Below are 15,624 nucleotides of genomic sequence, written 5' to 3'. Positions count from 1 at the left end.
CGCCGGTGAAAAGAATCTCGAGAATAGAGGGGACACTTTATGGACTGGAATCTTGTCAGGGGCCTCTCAACGTGGTGAATATGTAGATACGCTGGATCAAACTAGATTGTTGACACTTGACAATATGGATGGTATACTAAAAAGACGGGTAGGGCTCGATACTTGGCCAGACCAGTAAGAGAATTGAAACGAGTTAGGGTGAGGAGTTCTTCTTCCACATTGGTAGGAGCTCCACCAAATGAAATTGAGATCCTCGGGACGGGAAAAAAGAAGGAAAAAAAAAGAGAACTCCAAGAAAAGAAAAGAAAGATATCTCATTCTCAGAGGCCAGTTTGATCGTGAGACAGAATCCTCTTTTCGGTCGGAAGGGCCCAAACGGGCCACGTGCTCCTCGTGATATCAGCGCGACGGTTGACAATCTGCCCGTTCACAGGGCAGTTCCACTTTGCCTTCCACCACGTCACACATGGCCGTACACTTGAGAGGGTCTTTAATCTGTCCATGTAGGACTTGATACCTTTCTGCAGAAATCGGTCCATCCAACTTGAACCTGCCTTTCACCTTTCCCGTCTGGTCGTATGTGTAATGCATTACCAGTCCTCTCTGGCAGGATCAACTGCCGTACAGACGGAGTGAGTCCGGGCTCAATCAGGAAGCATCCCCGACACTGCACTCCCAGTCCGCCAAGGGGGTGAAGAAAGGCGGTTCTGTCAGACAGCTCCGACGAAGTGAAACCGCATGGCTCTCTTGGCGGCAATGGTCTTAAGGTTTCTTTGCCGGGGGCAGGGTGGAGTCGACACTGGACCCTGTACCAGAACCTGGGCACCCTGCATATGCGTCGTGATGCAGAAGGGTTCTGCAGCCGCCCCTGGCTATCATTCCGGCGGGGGATCTGCGTCATCTCTCTCCTGTTGAGGAAACGATGGATGAGAAGTCAGACCACCACTCATTGTCCCTCTCAGACACAAGGTGGCCAACTCGGATTGATCCGCACCCGGGAGGCCGGAGGTGATACACCCTCGACAGGGCAATGCTAATTAGCCTATTTCTCGAGTGGGAAAAAGGCTTTCTTCACAACGAGGTGTCGTGGGCGGACGTTCTGGACCGACTTGGCGCCCGACGCTTGCGTTTCATCAGGACATCAACACACGGTCACTCTGCTCGGAACGATGGGCAGCGACGGGGCCAACACATACTGGCACGTATAATAAGGAGACGACACCCCCTCCTTCCCTCATCACTTTCACGCAAAGCTACACGCTTGAGTCAATTCAAAATCACGCACAAGCAATCGCCAATATGAAGGCAGCTCTTCTGCTCGCGTTTGCCACATCGGTGCTGGGGCAGCAGACCGTCTGGGGCCAGTGTAAGTAGTCCCTGTACATCAAACATCCTAGCGCTCATCGACGTGGCTCCGTCAACTGACATGGTTCGGGTCTTCCTCTAGGTGGCGGAACTGGCTACAGTGGTCCAACGACGTGCACCTCTGGCAACTGCTGCAACGCAGTCAACCCATACTACTCTCAGTGTATTCCCGGCAATTGCGGAGGCGGCCAGGCCACCACCACGCTCGTTACCAGCAAAACCACGACCAGCGGGGCCGGCCCAAACAAACCCTAGCTCCCCTGGAGGTTCGGGCAACACCTCCCAGGGATGTGGCAAGTCCTCCACTCTGAAGAGCGGGACATTCTCGACCACTGTGAACGGGAAACAGCGACAATACATCTTGGCGCTGCCCGACAACTATGACCGCAGCAAATCTTACAAGCTCATCTTTGCTCCCCACTGGCTCGGTGGAACCATGCAGGACGTGGCCAACGGAAATTACTACGGCGTCAGACCGCTGGCCGGTAACAGCGCTATCTTCGTCGCTCCGCAGGGTCTGAACAATGGCTGGGCCAACGAGGGCGGCCAGGACATCACCTTCTTCGACCAGATTCGGGAGAAGCTCCAGTCCGAGCTCTGCATCGACAATGACCAGATCTACTCGATGGGCTGGAGTTACGGCGGTTCCATGTCCTACGCGCTTGCCTGCGCGCGACCAGACGTCTTCCGTGGCGTGGCCGTCATGAGCGGTGCCAACCTCAGCGGATGCAGCCCCGGCACCCAACCCGTGGCTTACTACGCCCAGCACGGCGTCTCCGACAATGTCCTGCCCATCAACCTGGGACGCTCCATCCGCGACACCTTTGTCAAGGACAACAAGTGTACGGCCCAGAACGCCCCGGAGCCGGCGGCAGGCAGTGGGAAGCACATCAAGACGGTGTACAGTGGGTGCTCGAGCGGGCACCCCGTCTGGTGGATTCCCTTTGATGGTCCTCACGAGCCTCTGGCGACAGACCGCGGAGCGGGTTCTCCGTGGACTCCGGGTGAGATTTGGAGCTTTATCTCTCAATTCTCTTAGAGGTGGAAGCCGTGAAGCTTCAAGGGCTTGTTGTGTGCCCACTGCAGAGACATTTTCCTTGACGGAAACTGTGCGTGGCTATAGCAGACGGTTTAAGCCTTTGGATATGCAATATGGAATATGGGATTTGGGATTTGGGGCGGCTTGATGCTCGCCCCTGTTGGAGATCTCATCCCAGTGGAGTGAGCAAGAGAAGTACTTTTGAAATCAGATGAATATCCTTAATCCTCGCAGCCTGACTCTAGTCTATTTGATATCCTGTAGATTGAGAACACACTGCGCAGTCGGTAGGCAGCGTGCTTAGTGTAAAAGCCACCCATCGGAAATACCTAGGTCTTGCTAATTTCCGATACACTCCTGTACACACTTGATTCTTAGAACGACCAGTTTCAATGAAAATCTGTAAATGATCAATGTTGAAACTGAAGCATAGGTTTTACCTAGTGTCTTCCCATTCCATTCAGATGAATGTTACCAGGTATATGGCCGGTACTGCTCCGGTCAGAATATCGAGAAATGATGGGTATTTGAACCATCTGGTGTCACCTCTCCACCTTACCCACCCAAAGCCGCCCGGTATTGAGCGTCAAAATTTACACCGCTTCCTTTCTGACGTTGTGCTTCTATCGCCCTCGTAACATTCCGTCCACGTGTGACCTTGACCGTGAATCATGAACCAGTGCTAGCTAACATGCTCTTCGGATCTGCCCTCTTGGTCCACTCACTCCAGCTCCCATCATATAGACGTGTCTCGAGTGTGAGCCCACTCGCCTGCAACGCTATATCTAGTCCCGCGGCCGTCACTCCAGTGTTGCAATACACCACCGTCGGCACACCTTCTTTCACCCCGGCCTTCACCAGCAGGTCTGCCAGCTCCCGTGGAGACCACACTGTCTTCTCAGGACCCAGTAAGGATGAGAATGGCACATTCACCGCCGATGGAATATGACCTCTGGGCAGGACGGACAAGTCCGTATCCACGGGGCCAGCGAAGCGACCACTAGGTCGAGAATCGAGAATCTGCAACTTGACCTCTCCCGCCGTCGTAGTATGCGATGGATCCATCAGCGTTTTCGATAGCTCTTCGAATGAAATGACTCTGTTCGTGTCCGGCACGGGTCTTTCAGGGTAAGACATCTCCGCAGGATGTTCGGCCGTGGGTGCGGTCAAGCATTCCCGGACAGATCCCGAGGATACAGGATATCCTTCTTGCACGTATTTTGGAAACGTGTTGAGGATGTGGACCGCGTGATGGCCAAAATATTGGCAAGTCCACGCCACGCGTGGTGAAGAGTAGAAGCCGGGTTCTAGAGGGTCATAGATGACCAGGATATCTTCTGGTCGGATCCGAAGATGAGACATGAACCGTGCAAATTGCGAGGCAGTAGGTAGCATCATGGGATAAGGAGATGCAGTGTCTCTGATCAGGTCCATGTTGAAGAATCTAAAGGATGGGGAGGAGAGGGGGCAAATATAAGTATGAAGATTTGGATGTATTTCCTCAAAAGCGAAGGGGGGGGAGGGGGCAGGAAAAAGGAACTGAGCTGCTCGACCGTCTCATGCTGAATCTCACCAGACATTGAGATCATAGGAAAAGAGACTCACCTTGAACCAGGAACATGTTGTGACTCAAAGGATTCCACGTTGGAATTCCGCCCTGCCACGAGCGGAATCACTCGAGGACCGCTGGAGCTGCGAGCCTCGGCCAGAGCAGCATGGAGTTGCGCTGGCGTCACAAAGAGCGATGTGAAAGGGTCTGTCATGGTTTTCTTTTGAAAAAGAGATCGATTTGAGGACAGAGATACCGGACGATCAGGATGGAATTGCACATGGAGAAAGGTCACATCATCAGTTGCAAAGGTGCGGATCCGGGGCGTTAAAATAAGGTCGGGGGGCGCGCCGCGATATCACAAATGACGTGATCGTCGTGCGTGGGTGCTAGAAAGTGGACTGTGGATCCATTCAGGAACATGGGCTACCAGATACAGCTACTGATATTTTTCTAGGGTGATCGCCAGAGCAGAAATACCTTAGGTAGGTGGTTCCAGATTTTGAGATCTCTGTACGATGGGTCTGCTTTTGAGTCCCCGGCGCCAAAGTATAAACGGCTGCAAAATATAAGTTCAGTCGCCGAACGGGGATTTCCCTGAAAACAGCCCGAAAAGGCAAAATGCCCCCCAAGCCAGCTGGATTCAAAACACATTACAAAAAGCATATCAGTTGGCAAATATTGGCTGCCAAAGTACGAATGGAGGCGTTAAATGGGTATAATGTGCTGCCGCCCACGTCGCACGGAATTCTCAGCGGCTTCCGCAAAAATGAGGTTTAGTGATGAGCCTCCTCAAGCGTTCTAAGTTCCCCCCACCAAACTACACTTAGAAATGACTTCTTACAAGAAAGGTACACCACAGGTCGGATCAATAAACTCGGAAAGGAGCCGCGACGAGAACTGATCCGTCATGAGCTCATCGTCCATGAGCGTGCCCATGGCCGTGCCATCCAAATTCTCCCGGGACCGCGAATCATCCGCAGGCTGCGAGGGTTTGCGCTCGAAGGGGGAGTAGTCAGGCCTGAGATTCATCACCTGCGCGGCCACCCGGCGTAAGTGAGCATGGCCCGTCTGGGCAAGAGGCCACTTTCCTCGCAGCTGCTTCAGACAGCCAAGGATGAGCACAATTCGATTGTGATGATGATCGGCACATTCCGCGCCGTGCGTTTCGGTGGCAGCGAGCTGGATCAGACCGCACAGAATGGCAACGAACACCATGCCGGGACTGTATCCCCGGACATCGGAGCGCACAGAGAGGAGATTGGATAGGCTCTTGGATGCCTCGAGCGTCTTGACATCGTGCACTTGCCGCGTGAGAGACGGTGACAATCGGTACGGAGTGATTGGACAGATGGAGAACATCGAGTCCGGAAATCGAGGCCGGATATTACTACGCGGTAAATGCAGAAGCATGGCGGCATACTGGATCGTGCAGTGGGCTTGAAACGTCATCTCATCGATGGTCCCGTACATATCCACGATTTCAATCTTTTGAGGTGGGAGGTGGTGGATCCAGCTCACGAGCGTGTTCGCCACCGCTTGCAGATGGTCGTGATGCGTGTCGGGCATGGCATTCAGAATGATCACCCGAGCCAGGATACGCGCTGATTCGATGTAATAGGCAAAGGACGAGAACTGAGGGGCGTCTTCATTTTCCGTAAAGATTCGTGACCGGAACGCACTCAGTGACTGGGGTGGCGGAATTGCCTCGAGCGAGGCGTAGGTCGATTCTTCGCAGGGCAGGTGCACATCGGAGAAGATATCACTGCAGCGAAGTTGCATCGTCTCGTTCAGGGAGGTCATGTAAATCTCCCAGATGAACAGATTCCACCATGTGCGACGCAAGCTCTCCATCTCGTGGTCTCGGCCCCCCGCCGCGGTGATCACAAACTCCTCGCGGTTCATCCCCAACTCCAGAGCCATATCGATCGCTCGTGTCAGAGCGGTCTCAGCCTGGGACGTTTCGTTCCGTGCGCGCATCATGATCGAATACAATAACAGGGCCTGTACCATCTGTGGTGTTCGATCCGCCGTTCCATTTAGCATGAGCCATGTTGGCTCACTCAAGATGTCATTGTCGAGCACCAGAGAGTAGTGGCTGCCGATGAATTTGACCACTTGTTGCAGGTAGTGAGGATACTGCCACTTGTTGAACAGCGCCGCGGGCACAAGGATCGGATGTGCTGCATGGAAGTTCTCATAGTAGAGGCGCACCAGTCGCGCTTCCGGCACAATGAACTCGGGCGAGTTTCCTTGCAATTCCAGCTGCTCTGGTTCATCGGCACTGGGCTCACCGTACCGAATCACACCCCTTGATCGTGCGCGACGCGGCTCGGTCGATCCAAATGGCGCTGATTCTGGTGCGGATCCCGGCGCGATCGCCTGAGTATCGGCGATCGGAAGCCGCGAAGAGGGTTTCTCGATTTTCCGTCTGCCACCTCGTCGTGACGGGAGAAAGACGCAATGGACCTCTGCCGCCGCGCATCGTGAGCAGGTGGGACGCCGAGCGTCGCACTTGATGTGGTGTTTGCGACACTCGATGCAGGCGAGAGACGAAGGGCGTGCTTTGGACCTGGTCGACGCGGAGGTGGAATTCGAGGGTGATGGCGGAGAAGCTGGCATTGAGTGCCTGGCCGGTTGGTGAGAAGGATGGAGAGCTCACGGCGATTCAACCCGTCAGCCTTACCCTCAGTTCAAGACGCCGCGCACCAACAAAAGGTAGGCGATCGGCGATCGATAAGTGATATCCCTTTTCAAACGTCGCAGTGCGCTCTCGTTGAATGAGTGGATAATAGATATAGTCCAAACTGTACCTGGCAAAGGTCGAGACTCTTGTTGCTTCAATGTGGACCAGAAACGGGTGTGGTCTCTTTTCATCGTCCGCAGTGTTCTCTACGGAAGAAGCCGACGTCAGTCATCCTCGGGGACCATGGAATCATCTCTAAGAGACGCGCCACCTCAGCCGCGCCCAGCCCGGACCCAGGCAGAGAGCTCTAGTCCCCGAGGCCAAATCCCGGAGTCCCGCCGGGACCTTTTGGAGTCGGCGACCTCGCCATTCGCTGTTTTCGGTATTTTGAAGAACAGGAACAGATGACTCGAGAGCGAAGCGGTGACAGATCCCCATCTTTGAAATCAAGGATCTTGTGGAATGAGAAAACTTGATGGCTGGCGCTTTCACGTACTTTGAGGCCAGCGGTCTACAGGGCGGTCGGCTATCTTGAATACTCCAGTCGCCTGTCCTACGACTGCAGTTGGGTTTTGTGTGACAGGAGCAAGGATCTCTTTGAGACATTCAAACACTAAAATTTGCATGAACACCTATGGTTTAAACACTCAGAAATGGAAGATGAAAAGAAATAGACCAGTAATAAGATCATCAGCTTATCATGGGCCAAACTTAAACTTTTATCGATGCATTCCTCTGCGCAGCTGGTTCGGGAGCTGTTCGAATACTGTGGGGATGCAGCCCCCATCAGCCAGGCATGATGCTTACAGCCGGGGACTCGTTGGGTTTGCCTACGCCATTTCCTGTCCGAACTCGGATTTGCAGTTCGTGTCAGCCGTGCACAGTGATTCCTCCAGCCTGTTGTCTCGCAGCAAGTATACATCCTCCGAGTCAAACAAAGCGCTCTCACTTTGTGTTGGAAGCTCAGCAATGCACACCGGACACGGGATTGGCCCTTTGCTGGGGGTGGATGATTACCATGGCCTTGTCCGGTAGAAAAGTCCACTCAGTCTCTCTGCTGGGTGATTCAATAGGCAGAAGAGATTTGGCCAGCTCTCAATCACGAATAAATTATGGATTGACATAGCAGAAGTAAGGAGATACGTCAATCTCCGTCTTCTCATACGTACTCAACATCAGTTCGCCGACGTAGTGAGTGAATCCTGGTCATGGTGGAATATAGAGCGAATCAACTAGCAAATCCATAAGAATTTTGTTTCCTCCAGTCGCGGTAAATGATCACATCAACTTTCTTGAATAAAGACCGACTTGGCACTTCTAAACAGTAGTTTGAGAGCGCATCAACATTGCTGCATTTGATGTTTTCTACCAAGAGTATCAATGAGTGTGCTCCAAGCTTTGTCCATGTTTGAGTTTGGCGTCGCAAATGAAAACGCCTTCTGACCCGAGCAACATGAATCAAGTAAGGCCTTCTAGGTACGTATGTACACTCCACTAACTAAGGACCCATCTCAGTGATTCGTACTTAACAGTGTTGCAGAAACCACAGCTCCATTGGACTGCCATAGGATTTTCAATGACCCCTTTTGATATGTGTCATGTCACTCTGCGTGCTTAGACTCTAGTATGGAACCATCCGTGGCACCTGGACAAATGTTGGACTCTGCCAAATAGAGGAGAGAACGAGAGAGGCGATGGTCTTTTCCAGTTTCCAGTGTTCCAAAACACGGCTGACAACCAAATCCACGTGACAGACCGGTCCAAATTTCGACTTCATTGTCAGTGGCCAACGGAAGCACAGGAGTTTCTACACAGCCGTCTTTCTTGACCCTCTCATGACCGGTGCTCACTTGCCCCCTGTTCACTTGGCAACGGAAGATTGTCCATTCTATTTACCGCATTGGGAAAACAATATACCTGTGCGATACAGAGCTACACTTCTTGGAGACATATCGGCCGAGCTGGCTCGGGGCTCTCAAGCCCACCGAGCTGACCGTCCCGATTGCGGTTGTTATACCCCAATACTGTCAAGTCGCCACGAGGTACTGTCAACCCATACCCATAGCCAACAGATACCCCACGTGGAGTGTGCCTGTCCTGTCCATTGGCATTTGGGCCGGAGCTTGGGCCTGACGGGGCTTCCTTCAGGGCACGGTGGAGTGCAGAGAGGGTGGAGATGATCCAGTACCCACCTGTCCGAGCGCAACCAGGCCAGACGAGCCCACGGGTGTCCGAGCATTCAATGCCAACCACGAAGACCAATCTGCGGGTATCGCGGAGCTGTTGCTCGATCACCTGGGCGCCATGAGACCTGTGATTCGCGTCGGAAGCTATGCTAAGCTTTTCGAAAAGAAGGTACAAGCTTTCAGTTCCTCGCACCGTGCCCGCCCCTTTCCAGGCACCTGCAATCTCGATTGGAACGGAAACCAAGCACGAGGGAAGTGCGCTTGAGTCTTCCACGAAACCTGACGTGATCTTGTGCCCATTCACATCGCAAGCGAGCGTGACCCTGGGCGTTGGAGGAGTCATGGAAGAAATTGCGCTAGTGCCGACTGAAGGAGCCGCCGTCAACAGCTATTTAAGCCGGTGCAGGAATCTCACATCCCTCTGGCACACCGAGGCTGAACGTCTCAATCAACCATCTTCAAGATGCCAGCCATGTCGCGGATTGCCCTTGCCCTGGGCCTCACTCTAGGTGCTTATGCAGCGCCCAACTCCATCACGGCCCCCACCGGGATGAAGCGGATGACCGTTGCTCTTCTTGGAGGTATGTTCACGATGGGAAACCCATTCGTAACAGAGCCCATCACAGAAATAGCGGCTAACGGTTGTCAAACCTATAGACTACGGCTGGACTGGCTGGCAGCCCCTTCCTCTGGAATTCTGTAACACTGCCCTGCCCAAGCTCCAGGCTGAAGGAGTGTCCATCCCCCGAGAAATTCAGAACGACTGTGATCCAGGTGACCGTAGTGCAATCAGCAATGCCACCATCGAAGAAAGTAAGTCATTCTTGGACTCTCGTTGGTTATCGGGGTGCATCTCCATCCGGGTTCCTCCAAAACAGATACGTGGATTCAGGCTAATGCGCGATGTCTCCATATTAGAGCGCACTGCCAAATACATCGAGAAAGTTTGTTCGAAGAAGGACTGCGCTGCTTTCATGTCCGTCGGAGACAACTTCTATGACAGTGGAGTGGCCTTCCACTCTGAGGGGATCAATCGCTTCTACGAGGGATGGGCCAACATGTACGTTGGCAAGGCCTTCGATGGCAAACCCTGGTACCAAGCCATTGGCAACCACGACGTGGTGGCTGGCAAGGCCGGTGTGGATTTCCAAACCCGCCTGGCTCCCCTGATTGATGACCGGTGGTACTTTGGTCACGAGAACAAGCCCTTCTACACATACGATCTCAAGGGCGCCGACTGGACCGCTACCTTTGCCGTGATCGACTCCGACTGCTTCATCAACAAATACCAGCAGTCGACCTCGGTCTACAACACCGACTATGTGATCGAGTGTCACAAGGACACACAGACCCAAGTTGACTTCCTTCGCAAAACCTTTGCCGAGTCGGACGCGACCTGGAAGATCCTGCAGATTCACCACGGTTTCGTCTCTTCGAGTTCCAATTACACCGAACTGACTCCCCTCATCGACATTGTCCGCGAGAACAACGGCGTCGTGGTCAATGGCCACGATCACTGCATGGCCCATTACGAGTACGAAGGGACCAACTTCGTCCTCACCGGCGGTGCCGGCTACGCCGAGGCTGGCGATTGTAACAACGGTGTCCCCCTAGGTCCCTTCACCAAATGGCTCGGGGCCGATGCCGGTCAGGCCGCTAACGGGTTTGTGACGCTCGATATCAGCTCCAAGGAGCTGCTGTTTGAGTACTACGCTCGGGATATGAAGCTCAAGAGTGCGGATTATTACCCCGTCGCCGACGAGATGATGCCCTCCTACAACTTCACCGTGACCAAGCATGCCACCAAGGGTCGTCACCACTAGGCGTGTGGGTTTTGTGGGAAGGTTGGGATCTATCTTGTTTAGCCTCGATATGTACTTGTGAATCTTTTCGAGGACCAGCAGTCGTGTCCCATAAGGGTAGATAACGATCAGACAGCTGTGGACTACTGTCACATTTGATATATCCTTGTCTTGAAATATACATTGGAGTTGGATAAGGATCAATTCCAACCCTACTTTATGACTGTTCTCACAAACGCCATTCTGGGTCTCAGGCTCAACCATTGCATCGTCCTACCACCATCCGCATAGTATTAAGTATCCACCAATTGCCCCGCACTATACCTACCCTAGCCAGGATGAGAGACAACAACCTTACTTGACATCAACATGTGAACTTTTACACCATCTCATTTTTTGTTCCTTTCCGGTTTATTTTGCTTTCACTTTTTTACACTGACTAGGAGATGAGGTAGGATTGTGTTCCATCGCGTGATCAGACGGCAGTCGCCGCTCATTTTTGATATTGTTGTTAACGGATAGAGATAAATCTCTCAAAGCTCATCCTCGTACTTGTAATTGAGTCGTCGTCCGCCCACCAGTCGTTCCTGACGACTATCACGACGCTGACTCGATTTCGAGGAGCTCGGTTTGGCATTACCCCGATTCTGCTGTTCACGCAGAAGACGTTCACGGTTACGAGCCTCTCGCTCCAGAGTGTAGGGATCTTTTTCCGACTCTGATTTCGCAGTCACGGGCCTTGTCTGATCGCGTTCCCGCGCTTCGCCGTTGGTCTTCACGCGGCGCGCTTGGGGAGGTTGCGTGGATTTGTCATTGGGACGAGCAGTTGACTCGGACCGATCGCGACGACGCTTGCGTTCTCTGTCGCGGTCTGTGCCGCGATCTATGCCGCGCTCATGGCCACGGCCACGGTCACGGTCACGGATGCGGTCTTTTTCACGTCGGTCGCGGTCTCGGTCTCGTTCACGGTCACGATCACGATCACGATCACGCTCGTGGTTCTGACGAGACTCGTGGTCTGAATTTCGGGCACGCTCCCGTCTGTCAGAGTCTCGATCCCGGTCACGCCGTCTATCCTTTCGGTCGCGATCTCTGTCTTTGTCTCGTTCTCGATCCCGATCCCGATCTCGGTCACGGTCCCTGTCCCGGTCCCTGTCCCGGTCCCTTACTGCGTCTTCACGAGCAGACACATCTCGGCCAGATCGGTGGCCGTTACTGATACGACTTGCAAGATCCCCGCGCACACCCTTGTCAACCCGCCTGCTACTGTGATCCTTTGGTGCAGCCTCCCCCGAGTTCGGCTTCAAACGGTCTGGGTGACGGCGATCTCCATTTGCCAAGGGAGTGACACTGCGACTGCGACTGTCACTTCGGCCCCGCTGACGGCGAGTTCGATGCGAGCGGTGCCCATTTCTTCGGTCCCGGGGCTCTTCACGATCTCGATGACGGGATGATCGGCGCGAAGAGACCCTTGAGGGGGAGCGCGAGCGACGACTCAATCGTTCAACCTCCTTCACAGTCTCGAGTCGTGGGAGGTTTTCCTCGCGCGGGCGAGATCGTTCCTCATCTGCAAGACGGGAACCAGCCCGCGAGACACGATCACGAGATGGAGATCGAGATTTATTGTCAACCTGCTGAGCTTGGGAGGGAGCTCTTGAAGGGGATCGAGTACGTGAAGCTTCCTGGGGAACTTCAGAATTTCCTCTGCATGAAAAGAAAAAAAAACAAAAACGAAGTCCATATTAGCAAGGCTGTTCCAATCGAGGCAAAGAAATGATGCTCCCCTCTTTTCACACGGGGAATTCGGGCTTACCGTTGGGAAGATGCAGGTGTGTGACTGCTCATCGAGCCCTTGCCATGCAGTTGGAAGCCCCGTTGGCGCAAAACGCTCGTGTTGGGCAGACCCTGACGCATCGCGCGTGGTGCGGCAGGCGCACCCTCGACGCCGGGGTTGCGCGGTTCCATCTGAGGCGGTTGATACATGTTCGACATTGCACCCCAGTGAGCACCGCCGCGCTGCGCATAGAATCCACCTCGCATGGAATAGCCGCCTCGTCCGTATCCTGGGCCGCCGAAGTTAGAATATCCCTGCGCTTCCATTGGGTCAGACGCCTGGTTCAGACTGTCAATAGTGGGAATTCCTTGTAGCTGCGGGCCTTGATCGGGATTGCTGGTGTCTGCAGGGTTGCTCCTGGACTCCACGAGGGCCTCTGCAGCACCGTCTGCTGCCTGTCCATTTTGCGTCTGTCCGTCTGCACTTGATACTAAATCTGTACTGGCGGACTTATCCAACTGAGAGGAGGGGTCTTCGGGATTCTCCGTAGGAGCTTCTGATCCGGCCAACGCACCATCAGAACCAGCCCCAGAAGGTCCGTTAGCATATCCAGAGTTACCAGTATGAGGGAGAGCATGGCCGTGTCCAGCGGTACCATATGCCCCCCGACCAGGACCACCAGCATGATAGCCACGACCACGACCGCGATACCCACCACCACCCCGGCCATACCCTGGGCCGTAGTAACCGGACTGGAAGTCTGAGCTCGAAGGGTAAGACATATTAGACCCGCCAAATGCACCTCCATAGGGAGGGCCCGTGCCATTAGCAAAAGCATTTGGATTGAAATTATCTTGGCCACCTCGCCACATGTTTTGCTGAGAGGGATCCCATCCTATGGACCCGTACATGCCTTGTCCATTGTAGCTCATTCCCATATTCATACCCATGCCAGTCATGTTCATTCCGTAGTCACCGAGCATCCCCTGGTTTGCGGTCATCGGATCCATCGTCATAGGCATGCCTGAGGGAAGATCATCGATCAACAGTTAGTGGTCAAGTGGAGAGTAGCAGATTGCACCCGGGTCAAGTCGGTGTGTGTACGTACCCATTCCGTTGGGGAAATTGAACATTGGGTTCGCCATCATGGGGTTCATGCCATTAAAGGCATTGCTCCCGTTCCAGCCTGCCACCCCGGGGAAACCCCCGGGCCCCGTGTTCATCGGGTTGTCATTTGTCATTTGTGATGGCTCAATGGAGCCTGCTTCCTCGGCCATAGACCCATCGTCCCCAATTTTGGGCTGCGTATCGGCTCCGTTTGGTTGAATGGCGTTGCTCTCCAGTGTCTGCTCATCGTTGGTCGCGGGCTGATCCTCAATTCCCAACTGGTCAGGTCAGCATGCTGTTGCATTTCCACTGCAAAACCATGTTGTATGATGCCATACCTCCTTTGTTGAAGAAGCCGATGCTGGCACCTCCGAGTCAGCTGGCCCAAGGACCGGTGATGTTGTAGAACCAGCAGCATTTTCAGCCGACACAGAAGCCTGCGAAAGCACAACGCCAGACTGCGCGACCACAGCCTCTCTTGATGAGTTCCTGTCCGCCGCTGGCTCGGCATGCGTCGCTTCGTTTTCCACTGAAGTGTCAATCTCCGATGTTGCAGGGGCCGCCGATTGTCGCTCTTTCTCGCGTTTCTTCTCCTCCGTGCGCAAGAATGCCTTCAAGGTGGTTCGGAGGGCCTTGTTTGGCTTGCACAGGTCTGCAGAGACTGGCGAGTGCGCACAAACCGGGCAAGTATTGGGGAGAGATGCTTGACCTATTGAACCCGCCGCGCCAGGAGCCAAAAAAAGGCAGAGCGGCATCATCAGCCGACCGTTTCTCTCATTTGCGAGTCGCGACGCATGTGCTCGTCAGAACCTCTCTACTTACAGGTCTCGCAGATCGACTGGTCACAGCACGGTAGGCGAAAGGCATTCACGGCCAGTTTGTTGCAGATGGCGCATCGCAGCTTGAACGGAATCTCATCTTGCGAAAGGGTGCTGGAATCGAGCGCGCGTGAGCCAAGTGCGATGGGCAGTTTCAATCAGTCCGAGAACCTACCTGGCGATGTCCAACAGGCCCGACGGCGGGTCCGCCGCAGTCATGGCTGAAGCAAAATGAATGGAAGACCTGGAGTTCGTCGCAAAGGGCGTTGGTCCGCGACAAGACAAATATCATCACGCATGGACAATTGGCTGAGGAAGATCAGCGGAAGAACATTTCGCCGCGGCACGAGCATTCAACGGCGGGAGTCACGATCTCTCTTTTTTTTCCCCCAATTTACTTAATTTGATTTTCTGTTTTCGATATGATGACCTCTTTTGGGCTTAGCGTTGGCCTTTCTGCGCGTCGCGTTCAGGCAGGCATCTTCGACTTGGTTACCACCCCAGAGCCGCATGTTTTGCTTTTGCCTCTGATACGGAAGATACTAAGGAACGTCAAAATTGCCCAGGGGCATGGATGATTTTGAATCTTCATACCCGCTCACCGATGCGCGAGCTGGTCATTGTACGTGTAATATTCTACTACACCTCAGGCACGTAAACATCTCGCAACTTCTATCGTACGAACTGAGTCTATTGGTCAAGAAAACATACTACTGTATGAGTGTGCGGTGTTCTACTAAGCCGGTCCTGTTGTGATCGCTAGCGAGGACGGAAAATAGACGTATTCTTGGCCATGTTAGCTCTCCAGAGAGAAAATTCCTAATCCTATCGAGTACAAATGATTTGTGCCGTTCTTCTGTGTCTCCGTCTATATCAACAAGGATACTTTTCTGATCCTGCTTGCATTTTCCCCAAGGGGGACAAGCCGCTCACCAACGGCGTAGGCATGCTGGTCCAAGGTCTAAATCACTCAGAATAGACCGCCATACAGGTAACCCCGCCATCAGATTAGATCAAGTAATTTTTTTTCGAGTCCATCACCGGAGACCAGCGATACCATCACGTGGAGTCATCTGGTCAACCTCCGGACAGCCATTTATCGTCATCGGCAGGGGCCCCTTCTTGTATGCTCTCAATGTCAATGCAGCTCGAGATGCCTAGTAAATCCCCCACGCTAGTTCGACTGAGGGTCACAATTTACCAGGAACCAAATCCGAGTCCAGCTTCGAGCACGGGGACCATGTCCAAATGCAAGCGCAAAGCTGTGGCTCAGACAGAAACAGGCCTCCAACAAGAAA

The 15,624-nt window shown here is 53.6% G+C and overlaps 6 protein-coding genes across 6 annotated transcripts; 2 read left to right on the top strand and 4 right to left on the bottom strand.

Moving 5' to 3' along the window:
* Positions 1-1,299: 1,299 nt before the first annotated feature.
* Positions 1,300-2,404, top strand: POX_d06116 (Feruloyl esterase D; the record flags this gene model as incomplete). Its single annotated transcript, XM_050114941.1, has 2 exons — positions 1,300-1,366; positions 1,467-2,404. The coding sequence occupies 2 exons, from the start codon at positions 1,300-1,302 to the stop codon at positions 2,402-2,404; spliced, it is 1,005 nt and encodes a 334-aa protein (XP_049969892.1).
* A 669-nt stretch (positions 2,405-3,073) lies between these two features.
* Positions 3,074-4,167, bottom strand: POX_d06115 (uncharacterized protein; the record flags this gene model as incomplete). Its single annotated transcript, XM_050114940.1, has 2 exons — positions 3,074-3,848; positions 4,010-4,167. The coding sequence occupies 2 exons, from the start codon at positions 4,165-4,167 to the stop codon at positions 3,074-3,076; spliced, it is 933 nt and encodes a 310-aa protein (XP_049969891.1).
* A 626-nt stretch (positions 4,168-4,793) lies between these two features.
* POX_d06114 (uncharacterized protein) lies at positions 4,794-6,575 on the bottom strand (the record flags this gene model as incomplete). The annotated part of the gene is made up of 1 exon (XM_050114939.1): positions 4,794-6,575. The coding sequence occupies one exon, from the start codon at positions 6,573-6,575 to the stop codon at positions 4,794-4,796; it is 1,782 nt and encodes a 593-aa protein (XP_049969890.1).
* Positions 6,576-8,571: 1,996 nt separating this feature from the next.
* POX_d06113 (uncharacterized protein) lies at positions 8,572-9,168 on the bottom strand (the record flags this gene model as incomplete). Its single annotated transcript, XM_050114938.1, has 1 exon — positions 8,572-9,168. One exon carries the CDS (start codon positions 9,166-9,168, stop codon positions 8,572-8,574), a length of 597 nt encoding a protein of 198 aa, XP_049969889.1.
* Positions 9,169-9,288: 120 nt separating this feature from the next.
* Positions 9,289-10,648, top strand: POX_d06112 (uncharacterized protein; the record flags this gene model as incomplete). The annotated part of the gene is made up of 3 exons (XM_050114937.1): positions 9,289-9,406; positions 9,483-9,638; positions 9,744-10,648. 3 exons carry the CDS (start codon positions 9,289-9,291, stop codon positions 10,646-10,648), a joined length of 1,179 nt encoding a protein of 392 aa, XP_049969888.1.
* Positions 10,649-11,160: 512 nt separating this feature from the next.
* POX_d06111 (uncharacterized protein) lies at positions 11,161-14,545 on the bottom strand (the record flags this gene model as incomplete). Its single annotated transcript, XM_050114936.1, has 6 exons — positions 11,161-12,331; positions 12,441-13,425; positions 13,510-13,786; positions 13,847-14,160; positions 14,331-14,440; positions 14,502-14,545. The coding sequence occupies 6 exons, from the start codon at positions 14,543-14,545 to the stop codon at positions 11,161-11,163; spliced, it is 2,901 nt and encodes a 966-aa protein (XP_049969887.1).
* Positions 14,546-15,624: the final 1,079 nt, after the last annotated feature.

The sequence above is a fragment of the Penicillium oxalicum genome, chromosome IV (assembly GCF_001723175.1).
Source record: "Penicillium oxalicum strain HP7-1 chromosome IV, whole genome shotgun sequence".
Taxonomy (NCBI): domain Eukaryota; kingdom Fungi; phylum Ascomycota; class Eurotiomycetes; order Eurotiales; family Aspergillaceae; genus Penicillium; species Penicillium oxalicum.
This window is presented reverse-complemented; position numbering and strand designations above follow the sequence as displayed.